This window comes from Thamnophis elegans, chromosome Z, assembly GCF_009769535.1.
Source record: "Thamnophis elegans isolate rThaEle1 chromosome Z, rThaEle1.pri, whole genome shotgun sequence".
Lineage (NCBI taxonomy): Eukaryota > Metazoa > Chordata > Lepidosauria > Squamata > Colubridae > Thamnophis > Thamnophis elegans.
The window spans coordinates 89980149-89993735 of record NC_045558.1 but is presented as its reverse complement, the minus strand read 5'-3'; the positions used below and the strand labels follow the sequence as shown (position 1 = coordinate 89993735).

Here is a 13587-nt window from a genome sequence, read left to right as displayed (position 1 = left end):
AAAATAGTTTTTATTGAATGTTTTAATCTTTAAAAACAGAAAGAAAAACACAACAAGAAAAAACAAAACACAAAACATACATAACAATATAAAGTAATTATACAAGAGCCAAGGTGGCGCAGTGGTTAAATGCAGCACTGCAGGCTACTGCTAGATCAGCAGTTCAGCGGTTCAAATCTCACCGGCTCAGGGTTAACTCAGCCTTCCATCCTTCCGAGGTGGGTAAAATGAGGACCCAGATTGTTGGGGACAATATGCTGACTCTCTGTAAACCGCTTAGAGAGGGCTGAAAGCCCTATGAAGCGGTATATAAGTCTACTGCTATTGCTATTGCTATTACAGCCTTCTGTATCAGCTTTCAAGCTTAGCCTTTATAGTTCTCCCTTCTGCATTGCCTTCCTATTGCTTTTACCTTGTCCTATAATATAACAACAGTAGTACTGACACTTATAATAATATTAATTATTTATATCACCATATATTTACATTCTACATTTTCTGTTTTGGCTTCTATTTTGTAGCCACTTATAAATACTATTCCATATTTTATAGAAATCCGGTTCTTCTCTTTCTTTTAGTTCTATTGTCATTTTGTCCATCTGTGCACATTCAAGTACTTTTCTAATTATTGTTTCATCTACAGGTGTATTGATTTTTTTTCCAGTTTTGTGTGAAAGCAATCCTAGCTGTAGTGAATATTTGGGCAGGTTTCAGTTTCAACCCATTGCTCCCCATCCTGCCCCAACAGCCTCCAAGCACTGTGAGTGGGAAGTCATGGCATCACTTAAGAAAGTGAACCAGGATACTCCCAATCGCCATAGCCACTCCAGAAGGATACCATGGTTGATGGTATTGAAAATCACTAAGAAGTCAAGTAAGCAAGGATGGATTCAGTACACCCATCCTGCTCCCACCAGAGATTATCAAAAAGCATGACCAATGCCATTTCTGTCCCATATCCAGGCCAGAATCCTGACAACTAGGGCCCCAGATAATCCATTTCAGCCACGTAACCAACTTTTCAACCACCTTCTCCAAAAAGGGAAGATTGAAGAATGATCAAAAATTATCTATCCAAAATGGTAGAATCCAGCAATGGTTTCTTGAGAAAGAAGGTGGACAACAGGCTCCTAAAGTGCTGGGGAACTACCCTCTCCTGTAGAGAAGCATGAATCACAGCAAGAGACCACCTACCTGTCACCTCCTGGGAAGCTTTCACCAGCCAGGAGAGACATGGGTCAAACACAGATGCTTGGACACATACTTCCTAGGATCCTGTCCACTTCCTCAAGAGAAACAGGGTCAAACTGTTCCCAGATAACAGGACAAGAACCTGACTCAGGGGCTCCACCAGACCAGCAATCACACCAACATCTAACTGAGCATGGTTGAGCGATTTTATCTTCCAGAAAATCCAGAAATTCCTCAGCACATCCCTTCAGGTGGATCTCAGTTTCCTCCTTCCTCAGAAGGAGATGGTTTACCTTAAAGAGAATTGCTGGTTGATTATCTGCAAATGCAATTAGTGTGGAGAAGTATTTACACTTCGCTGCACAAATTGCCATGAGGTAGGCCTTAATAGCAGCTCTTACCCATGTTTGATCAAGTTTATCCTGTCTTCTGCCAGTGCCACTCTAAATGTCTCTTCATCTATTTCATCCCCCTCAGTTTCTCTGTATACTATGGAGGACAGAGAAGTCTATGGGTGAGGAGAGGTCACATTGGTGCAATCCTATCTAAAACCGCAGTCACCTTTCTGTTCCAAACAGTGACTAATAGCTTGGCTAGGCTGCATAGCAGATCTGCAGTTATAACCCCCAGTTTCTTCTGGAACCTATTTGGGTCCAGTAGTCGCCAGGAATGGACCAATATAATAAGTCCTGCCATCCCGTGCGGGGTACAGCTCTTGAGAAACGCATTGCCACCAAAATGTGATCTGACCATGATGGGAGATGAAGGACAAGTCCACCAATTCCAAGCCACATAGGTACTGCTCTGACAAGAACACCAAATTGGGTGTGTGACCACTATTCCTAGTTGGCCCCTGAATAACCTGGGACAAGCCATAGAAGTCATGATTTCCATGAAATCTCGAGCTACCTCTGAACCCACCCCAGGGGTGGCAGATAAAAGTCCCCCAGAACTATAAGCCAGGGGAATTCCACTGCCAGCCCTGCGGTGAGGTCCAGGAGCCTGGGTAGGGAAGCTGCCATGCAGCAGGGAGGCTGGTACAGCAGCAGCAACTCCACCTGATGCCTTGAGCCCAACCTAAGAAAAAGAGTCCCAGAGCTGGGCATTTGTGGAGCCATGCCTGTCTTTTACATCTGGTTTTTATGCAAAAGGGAGAAACTGCCTAACCTATTAGAGGGAGATACAGCAAGTCAATAAAGAAGTCAAAATAGGTAAAAAAAATAGTAAGAGGATACCTATCCACTCTCGATGAGTACAGATCAACTGGGGCAGATGATTTACATCCTAGGGTTTTGAAGGATCTGGGAGATGTAATCTCGGAGCCACTGAATGTAATCCTTCAAAGCTCAGGTAGCACATGGGAAATTCTAAAGTACTGAAAAAGAGTTGATATGACAGCAATTTACAAAAAGGGGGAAATAATGGATCCAGGAAATTAGAAGCCAATCAGCTTGACATCACTAGCTGGGAAAATCAAATGGGGAATTTGTGAGCATCTAGAAACAAACAAGGTGATTTGTAGAAGGTAGCATGGGTTTGTTAAAAACAGATCATGCCAGACAAACGTTATTGCCTTTTTTAACAAATGCTGTGGATTACTTGGAGGGAATACTTGGAACTACATCTACACAGAGGGAAACATGCAATGGATTACCTCAATGTTTGATCTTGGCCTCTGTATTTTTCAAGATCTTCATAAATGACAGATGTGGGAATAGAAGAGGAAATCATTGTTAGGTAAGCTCCCCATTGGGAGAGCGAGTACGTCCAGAGAAGCATTGTGAAAGTTGTGTTGGAAAACACACAAACCAGCATACAGAGACACTGCAGTTTAAATAGGCTTTTACTTTTGTGGAAATAGAGGTATCAGAGTCCATCAAACAATCCAAGTCATACACGGATAAGACAGTCAGTCATCAATGTCTTTCAGTTAAGGGATAATCCAAATAACATAGTCCATAATCATACAAACACAAAGTTTGCTAGCAGTTGCAAAACTTACAATAGCTCACAGCACTTTCTAACAGCCAGCTTCCAAATCAGATCAGATCAACCCAGCATCTAACAAACAGAGAGCTAACAGTCATTCTGGCTCCCTCTTATGGCTGATTGAGGAAACAGCAACCAATCATATTTTACAGTATGATTTAAAGAAACAGGTATAGCATTGTTATATGATTTATATATTGCCAACCCAACCGTTAGATTATATTCCTAACAATCATCAAATTTGCAGATGATAATAGCTGGGGTAATTGCTAACATTTTGGAAGATAAGACTCAAGATTCAAAAGGATCTTAACAGCATTGGGCCTTATCCAATAAGATGCAGTTCAGTGGCGCCAAAAGTAAGTTTCTGCACATAGGCTGGAAAATCAAATGCATAAGAATAGAATAGATGGTATCTGTCACAACAGTAGTAATTGTGAGAAGGATCTAGGTGTCCTAGTGGTAAGTATGAGTCAACAGCTGCCTAAAAAGCCAATGTAGTCCAAGGCTGCATTTGTTGATAATTTTAATTTTAAAATTATCTTTGATAGGACCTCTCTGCCCAAAGCAAATATTTTGTCAGTGAGGTTGGTGTGATTTCACACTAAGATTAGGTTTACCGAGGTTCACGTCTGCACACAACAATGGGTGACTTTGGGCTAGTTATTGTGTTTCAGCCCAACTGATTCACAGTTGTCCTGCTCACAGTTGTAAACAATTTTGCCTTTTTTAAAATAAGGAGAATAAAATTAGGGGCGACTGCCTTGAACTCTTGAGAGAGGTAGGGAATAAATGAAACAGAGGAAATGTGTGTGTATGTAATGTATGCTGTGTGTGTAATGTATGGTGTGTATGTGTGTGTGTATACACTATATATAGTGTATATGTGTGTGTGTAGACTATGTATATAATCTTCAAAAAAAGACATTAGAAAATCTGGGAGCATATCTTATTAAGAATTGAATTGCAATTTCCAAGTGATGATTAAAGCATTGTTTTCCTCCTTTTAGCCTCACTCACCTTGTCTGCCACACTTGCTTCAAGAGGCATGAGAAACTCCATCGTTGTGGCCAGTGCAAGTTTGCCCACTACTGTGATCGCACCTGCCAGAAGGATGCCTGGCTGAATCACAAGAGTGAATGTTCTGCAATCAAAAAGTGTGGGGCAGCTCCAAATGAAAACATCAGGTGAAAGGATCAGTACTGAGAGATAGAACTAATGAGTTTGTAATGAAATACTCTATGGCTTAAAAGACAGCTTTGTTCAAGGTTCAAGCAAGCTGAAATGCAGGGCATTTTTTAATCCCTTTCCCTTGGAAGGAAAGTCTATATGGCAAAAATTTATTCTCTTGAATGTTTTAGTCTAATTTGCTTATTTTGTCTCTGTACATGAAATGGATCACACAAAGGAGGGAGATTTGCCTATTAAAATGGAAGATAGAGTTTTAATATTTTTCTAGTTGTAGTGATTGCTTATCTGCAATTTTCCCTCACAATTTCACTCATTAGAGTTCTCACAAAGAAGACTAATTTCTATAGAATATTATGGTCCAAATGATGGTGATGAAATGATGAAACCTATGCTTTTATCCAGGGACATGGTGGCTCAGTGGCTAACACAGTGAGCTTGTCGATCAGAAGGTCAGCAGTTCAGTGGTTTGAATCCCTAGCGCCGTATAACAAAGTGAGCTCCTGATACTTCCGCCAGCTTCTGCCAGCCTAGCAGTTCGAAAGCATTCAAAAATGCAAGTAGAAAAATAGGGACCATCTTGGTGGGAAGGTAACAGCGTTCCGTGCACCTTTGGCATTGAGTCATGCTGGCCACATGACCACAGAATTGTCATCAGACAGTGCTGGCTCTTCGGCTTGGAAATGGAGATGAGCACTGTTCCCTAGAGTGGGGAATGACTAGCACATACACAGTTGTATATGTATCTTCTCTCCTTCTGAAACCATAAATATTTGCAAAAATTGAGATAATTTCAATGATTGATGGGTGGGATTTTTATAGGTAGTGGACCTAAATATTCCAAAGGGCTTTTTTTTCTAGTCCAGCAACATTCAGAAATTGGAAGGATCAGGAAAAGGTCTTCTGGAAGATGAAATTGAGAGAGATTTATATGTGATTGATTGGATGTTACTTCTATCCACATGATGCTTATGGCTTATAGTTCTTTGTCCTCTGAAGTCCCTCCTCAGAATACTGGTGATTGCAGCTAGCACTGCTTTTGGAGAATGGAAGAAAACATCAGTATTGTGGCTGCAGGATTCAGAGGACAGAGCACTATCCCAAACACCTCATAGTTGTTACTATGAGCTATATAGATCTAGGGGACACAAATATCACTGATATCTGTAGCATAATCAAGAAGGCCCTCTGTTGAGATTTGGAAAAACCATGAAGAGCAGAGAGGTCATTATGAACCAAGTAGTAACTTCTTCCATTACCAAGAAATTTATCAGTTTCTGCAGTCAACTAGCCACTCTTATTGAACCAATAAAGGAGAATATTTGTTGTTCAGGATTGAAATGAGGGATCCTTGGTGCTCCCCGACCTTTGTTGTTTTCTTGCAGACATTTCATTACCCAAATTAGGTAACTTCATCAGCACTAGTACTGATTATTTTATCTAGTTTGGGTAATGAAATGTCTGCAAGAAAACAACCAAGTTCAGAGAGCACCCAGGACAACTCACAGACTGAGTAGGATCTATTGGGATTAAGTAAGGAGAAGGGGGAGCAAATATAGGACATCTATGACTTCAATAGGAGAAAAAAAAGGGGAGCACTTGAAAAAAGTCTGGAGCAAAAAAGTCTAGGCTCCAGTGTCCATTGACTTGGCTTTTTTATTTCCATGCTTTCACACTATAACAGAATCACCACAAATAACAAGGGCCACCTGTATAATGCTTGTTGGATTTGATTCTCAGTTTTGTGGCAGTTGCTCATTAGGTGATTGGTTAGTCAGTATTCAAGGCAAATTATTTGTGGGATATCTCTGTCTTTTACATTGCTCATCACAAAAACTGAGAAAGTTATTTTTAAAAAGACAGGTAGGCACTCCAAATGTTATATGAGTATGTTAATATTCTATTAAAGGAAGACAGCTTGAGAGAATGTTTGAAATGGCTATTTGCGCAGTCTCTCAATTTTAACTACTACTGGTATGGAACTCCACACTTATCAGACATCCTATTTATAGGAGCTGGATAAAAATACACCATTGTGATATATGAGAGACAGGAAGGCATTGTGAACTTCAATGGAAACTATGCTTCTAGCTAGAGAGTTAGTTAGTTCTCCTGAAAGGCTTCCAACTGTGAGTATATTTGTAGAAAAACTAAGGTTCAATTTATTTCTTGCTCTCTGATGGTCATCCAGATTTTTTACAGATCATATCTCAACTCAAATGTTTATTATAGAGACCAGTAGAATTAAAAATACTCAAGGCGCATCTAGTTAAAAAATAGTAACAAATAACAAAAATTATGTTAAAATCATTATTCGGCATCTTATCTGTCAATTGCACGTAAACAAGAACATGATCTAAGCTATAATATAATATTAGTCCTTAAATTGTGAAGGCCTATAAAGTCATTAGTTACTAAAATGCAGCCAAATAATAATACGAAAAGATTCAATGCATTAATTGTGTAAAATACCTATAATGGATTATCTATCAGGTTCTGACAAAACATTAGCGCTGTTGTGCAGAATCTAGCTACCTATGCTGGGACTACCATCCATTTCTTTAAATAGCCACTGAAGATGAATGGGGCCAGAATGGAAGATACATTTTGTTTAAATGTCTCTGTAAAAAGAGCAGCAAAGAAGGATTTTCTTCTTTGCAAAGATATAACCTTTCAACCAGTGATATCTCTTTATATTTGCTGTCCAGGATGGCTGATGCAGCCCATAATTTGGTAGCTCCAAGTTAGACATGTGCAAGAGAACTGAATGATACTGATAACTACTGGATAGTTAGCCATACAGAATAGCTTACTGTTCAAAGTTCTTGCATAATTCCTAATCTTTGAATTCTTTTCCATGTCTCTTTAAAGAAGAAGGGTTTATTTTTTTTAAAAAAAAAAATTCTGTACATAGCCCAAATGGATGTTGCTTCTTAAAAGAGCAAAAAAACTTATACATTTATCTGACCAACAGAAAAAGATGTTGCTGATTATTTTGGGTTACCTAAAGATGAATCTCAGCTTAGAAAGAAGAGTCTACTTGATTATGTAAATTATTCCAAGCATTCTGAGCAGAAGTGGTATTCTGCCGGTTCACACCGGTTCAGGTAAATTGGTAGTGACAGAAGCGCAAGGCTCCACCAACCCACCCAGTCGTCATCACAGACCTTCTGTGCATGCACAGAAGATTCTGCATATGCCCAAACATGCACATGCTCAGATACATGCTCCCACTACGGAATTAGTAGTGAAGAAAAGAGGATACCATTACTGATTCTGAGACATAAGCCAGAATCCTCTCAGCTGCCCTAAGAGTCTTGGTGTATGCAAGAATGACCTGTTTAATTTTGATTACCGTCTACCTATGCTGAGGGTATCACACTTCCATTTCCCAAAATATTAAGAAAAATAACCACATTTTGCAATTCATTGTTTAGTTTGTGACAGACAGTTTGGTATATAGATGAAGGCACCAGGTTAGAAACCAGAAGCCCATGAATTTTAATCCTGCCTGAGGCACAAAGCCAGCTTGGACCTTGGACTGGTCACTTTTTCTCAGTCCTAGAAAGGAGGCTATAGCAAACCAATTTTGTAAAATCTTGCCTAGAAGACTGCAGGGGCTTTCAAAGCAGACTTCCAGAATCTTGAACAAAAGGGAAAAAACAAGGTTTCATATACTTATACACTGAAATATACTCTTCTCCAACTAGATTGGCTGCCAGAATCCTGTGGAGAATTGAAAGAGAAGGAGGGAGCCTTACCGAGGGGTGTCTGGTTTCCATTGACAGTCTGCAAAACCATGTAGAACATTTTGGGGAGGAGGAAAAGAAGGAGCTGAGGATGGATCTGGAGAGTTTTCTGGAGTTCTGGCCACCTGAGAGCAAACAGTTTGGCATGCAATACATCTCCCACATATTGGGTGTGGTATGTATATATTGTTGAATTGTGAGAGGGAACTTGGACAACTAAAGCAAATGCATCCTGAAACCAACCTGCATTTATAGTGGTTGGCAATGCCCAGGGTCATGTGACCACAACAGTTTGAATGATTATAAGTTTTTTCCTGGAACCAGTGTTTTATTTCTGTTTTTGGAAGAAAAGCTCCATAACAAACAATGATGTTACCAACAACTGTGGTATTCACTTAACAACCACATTTATAATCATTGTGTTAAAAAATTGTGAAAGCCAAAATCGACTCTGCTCACCTGATGGCCCGCTTTATAACCACCCCAAGTTTCAACTGTAATTGCCAGTCTCAGTTATGGTTGCAAGTAGAGGACTACCTGAATAATGGGGATATTGTGTGAATGCAGTCAATTATATTCATATTATGTTTCTTATTGCTCCCCAGAATACCTGTGGCTCAGGGGAGGGTTCCGGATTCTTTTACTGACGGTTCGCTCAGGGGTGCACTTCGTGTGCGTGCATGCTTAATGCATGTTTTGCGCACATGCGGAATAGTGATTTTTTTTTCTCCTAGCCCTTTTCCTTACTACTTGGTTATTTAATGGAGCTCTTGGTCCTCTGACACACCAATGTAGGCATCATTTACAGAAGGAAGATGGTAATTAACTGTCTAAAGATGAAATGCTGGAGGATTATGGGGTATATCTGAGGTATTTAGAATTACATATCAGGAATCTACTGACTGATCAGCATCTACACTAAGTTCTTAAACTACTTAGCCCAAAGGTCTGTAGAGATTCTCAGTCATCCAGGTCATGGTTGTCCCAAAGGTGCTTTTTCAGGAGTCAACTGCACTTTTTTTATTTTTTTTCTTCTTCTTATCCTGTCAGAACTGAAGAAGCTTCTTGGATGAGAAGTGAATTCAAAGAAAAAAAACAAGAAAGTACAGTGGCCTCCTGTAAAAGCACCTTTGGGACTACTTAGCCAAAATGATGCTGTTCCACCCCACCTCCAACCAATAGGTGTGTGGGCGGGGGGGACGACAGCCCTTGATAAAACACATTTGAATCCTTCACAAACTTTTGTAGATTGGAAGATAATCAGTCATACTCTCCCTAGATAGCTAATTTGTCAAAAAAGGGGGCAAGATAGAAATTACAACCACATGACCAAATCCTGACCCGTTCATGTATGTGTCTATTGCAGGATTTCATGAATTAGGAAAATTAAGAAAGAAATGTAGTAAGAATGATAAGGAAAAAGAAAGAGGGAGAGATTATTGCTGTACATGTTTTGGGGATTTATATATACTATATAACTTGGCTGGTAACTTGTGATGATTTTAATATAGATGTTAATGGAATGAGTTGAACTGTGCATCAATTTATATTTCAGTTCCCAAATTCTGTCTGAGAAATAGTATACGTACAAAAATTGGCTGTCTCTCATCTAATTTTTTTTCCTGATCCATCTTATTTTTTCTTTTTCTTTTTGTGGGTGCAGATCAATTGCAATGGTTTCACACTGAGTGACCAAAGAGGACTTCAGGCAGTTGGCGTGGGCATTTTCCCCAATCTTTGCTTGGTGAATCATGATTGTTGGCCCAATTGCACTGTCATCTTTAACAATGGCAAGTAAGTATTCTTCTCTGCAACACTCTTTTCTGTTCAGAGATTAAACCTAAGTCTTTCAGAAAACAATCTGCTTTTCAGAGGAAAGATAGCTTAACTCTAATGCATTGACCTCCATTTCCAGAAAATATATAATATGGCCACTGCTGAACACATCTAGAAAAATGGGGAACCCATTGAAACATTATCTTGCAGAAATCTCATTTCAATAAATAGGAATGCAGGAAGCTTTTACAATGTTCTTAGCAAGCTGAAAATTATTCAGTAAAGACTATGCCACTAAATGGTTCAATGGCTTGTACCCAAAGTGTATTGTCAAGAACAAGGAACAATATTGGACCTAGAAAAATAAGTTAAGAAAATGGTTGAATGGGGTAATACTTTAACTACTATGTTTTTTCTTTCATTGAATAAATTCCTAGCATTACTGAGTAATGAAATTCTGATCAATCTGTTGATGGAAGTCAGTAAGGGTCATAATGATATTTCTAAAAATAGACAGAATCATTCTTTCTTAAATCTGCACTATCAAACAATGTTATTCAATCAAACAGGTCTGCATGAAAAGACAAGCACCCAGTCATTTTCTTAGAGAAAGGATAGTGACAGCTATATTCTCCCTTAAAATATGTTCCATTGATATTATCTCTTTGATTGCAATAATTGTAAGAAATCTACTTCAAAAGATCAGAGAATAATAATTGGAAGACCAAATGTGGTCCCTGTGGAATGTTGCTGTACTCCCTCATAAAACAGTCAATAGCAGGAGAAGTGTGTAAATTCTGAATAAGAATCGAAACTTAAATTAATGTTGCTATTGCTCAGGGATGAGCTAATTCATAGTTTTTTCTATGGCTCTCAGATCCTTGTTTGTAATTCCTAAATCACACATGAGTATTCAGTAGCAAAACACCAGCATACAGGGAAAAACTTCTGACATCTTTTTTTTTAGAAATTAGAAAATAAATAGATATGTTAAACTTTAGTAGGCTTAAGACATTTACTTTATTAAAACCTGCCACAACACCTGCCTACTTCCAAGGCTCTCCCAGGAACTACTACTTGGGTGATCTCAATGCATTATTACATGTCTCTGCAGTCCTTGGAAGCTGATTAAAAACAAATACCACCACAGTGCAGAAAGACCAGACTATAATGTGAGTCAGAATTTCAGAATATCAGTCTAGTATTTTTAATATCACTGGTGGCTTTGACTCCCTCCGTAATTCTGTGCCATCTACCTTGAATGGGAAAAGGATCCTGTAGAGCCTCTCTGCCATGGTGGGAGAGGGTGATGTATGTTAGGACTCGCTCTCCAAACAGGGAGCTTACCTAACAATGTATTTGTCATACTTCATTGGATGGGATATTATTTCTGAGCATGCCTGAATAGAACTTTGGGCAAGGAGGGAATTGAAGTGTCCAAAACTAAAGCCAGGATGCTGTTGAAAAACTTGTGTTATGCTCTAGCAGTTCTTTTTCTATTGCTGGGGACTGTTTCCCTGGCTATTTGATTGAGGGGCATTTGCATTGCATTGCAACTGCTCTAGTTAAAGCCACCATTTTGCCATTCCTTTTTGATCAGGGCTGTATGAAATAGGTCCATTCACAAGAGGACTTAAAGAAAGCAGCAAGGAAAGGTTCTTACCTAGCTAGCTATGCCTTCTGCTACTACTATGGGAAAAAAATCTCATACAGATTTAGAGATGGATTGACTGATACTAGGAGAGAAAGCCCGGTTGGAAATCTTTCCCAGCAATTCAAAGAAACTACTGAGTGAAAAGATCCAACTTTCTCTGGTTCAGCGGCAGAGACTGCCTTTTAGACTATGTTACTACTTGTCACTTGTATCCTGTCAAAAGGAGAATAAGAATAAATGAAACTTACGTGTAATGTTTAATCTTAGTTGCCTGAAAATAACCCCCACTGTAAGATTTTGGGATGGATCAAAATATAAAAGTAAAGTACCGTAAGTCATTCTGGTCCAATATCTATCATCCATCCTTTCTAGTAACATTTAGTGGTTATGAACGCTATTAGAAAGCCTGGATAAAGCATACATTATGTGTTAGAAGGAAACCTAAAATCAGATAGTTAAGCTAAAGACAAAACATACTCAAAATAATCTTTTAAAAAGGAAGTTATTTGTATATCTGTGGTGTAAATTATAGACGAAACATTTTATTGTTTTTGGCACTACTTTTTATACTGATACTTTGTATTATAATTGTAGTGAACTCAGTAAGGTTGTACATGTGGTATATTTTTTTAATTATAGTGAGTAGACTACAAAAAGAGTTCTGCTTGCTGCTACTAATGCTATAATGCTGAAGCTGATTTGCTAAGTAAGACCTACCTATGCCAAGGGAAGGTTCTATTAAACCTTGGAGCTTAGTTTCACCAAATTCTTATTCATAAAACTAAACTTCTCTTGGATGGGGAGGAAAGAGCCCGAGAGGGCCAGGAGATTAAAAAATAAAAAAATCCAAGCTCTGTGATTACCTTCAACTCTGGTTCCCCCACTGTAAGAAAAACTAGTCAGTCAGTCCGTCAATCAATTGTGGTGAAATACAAGTATTCCTATGCTAGAGCCAAAGCCTGTGTGAGAGGGGAAATTGTCTAGTCTTTGTAAATTGTATGGTCTTAAGCTTCTATCTTATAATTTCAGATGCACCTTTAATGTTGTCCTTGGTACATGCATGTCAATGTATAGCTGCCTCCAAGCATTCAATCTACTAAATATCTGGGCTCAGACTGCTTTTCCAGTGTTTCTACCTTTGTAAAACTGCAGGTGTCTGTTTTTTTTTCAGTCATGAGGCTGTAAGATCAATGTTCCACACCCAGATGAGGTGGGTTATTCTTAAAAGCATAATATACTCCCTTCTCTCACTACTTCTCTATCATCCTGCATCAGTATAGACGAATCACAGACAGTAATAACCCAATTTTGGAAATGTCTGTTGATGCATAATTCCACTTTCTGTAATCCCTAAACTAAGTTCCTCTAAAGCCAGACCTTAATTTAATATTTCCTGCATTTTGTAGTGTATAATAATAACAACAACAATAACAACAACTATAATATTAATTGTGATTGTCTCCTCTGGTCTTATCAGATCAACTTGCCCATCCTTCTTAACATTAGTACTACCTTCTTTTTCCCTCTTTCCTTTCCACAGCAGTGACAGCATGAGAGCCTGTATTGGTGGTAATAAATCCTATCAATCTTTCATCTTATTTACAGATGACTGATTTGCCTGATATCCCATTCTCTAATTTTGGTTGCGTTGATTACAACTAATTTCAGCTGGAGAGAAGGATTGGGCATTCCATCCCTTCCATCCCATTTCCCACCCTATGACAAGTTTTTGATTTCAGGAAGGCTGGCAGGAGAGAAGAAGACCACTGGGCCTCTGAAAACCTTCAAATGTTTTTTGAGCATTCTTGGCAAATTTTTGTACAATCGTTGGATATTTATTCTGTGTACATTCCAGGAATACTCAAAAGAATCTTTTAAATAAAAAAGGGAGTTATTTGTATATCTGTGATGTAAATTATAGAAATCCATCCTTCGATTATAAATAAAGCCCTTAGTGGAAGTTGCTGCACATTTTGAAACATTTTGAAACCAAGTATCTTCACAGCTGATGTAAGAAAGTGTCCCTGTATGTGTGTGAGT

At 38.7% G+C, this 13587-nt stretch overlaps 1 protein-coding gene across 2 annotated transcripts in view; it reads left to right on the top strand.

Moving 5' to 3' along the window:
* SMYD1 (SET and MYND domain containing 1) overlaps window positions 1-13587 on the top strand; it is a 37986-nt gene that overhangs the window by 11194 nt on the left and 13205 nt on the right. Inside the window, exons 3-6 of one of the 2 annotated variants that reach the window (XM_032237650.1) lie at window positions 4191-4367; window positions 8079-8292; window positions 9781-9911; window positions 12719-12757. In XM_032237650.1, the coding sequence (XP_032093541.1) occupies window positions 4191-4367; window positions 8079-8292; window positions 9781-9911; window positions 12719-12757 (561 nt within the window). The remainder of the gene's footprint in view (window positions 1-4190; window positions 4368-8078; window positions 8293-9780; window positions 9912-12718; window positions 12758-13587) is intronic. The other variant, XM_032237651.1, reaches the window with a different exon arrangement.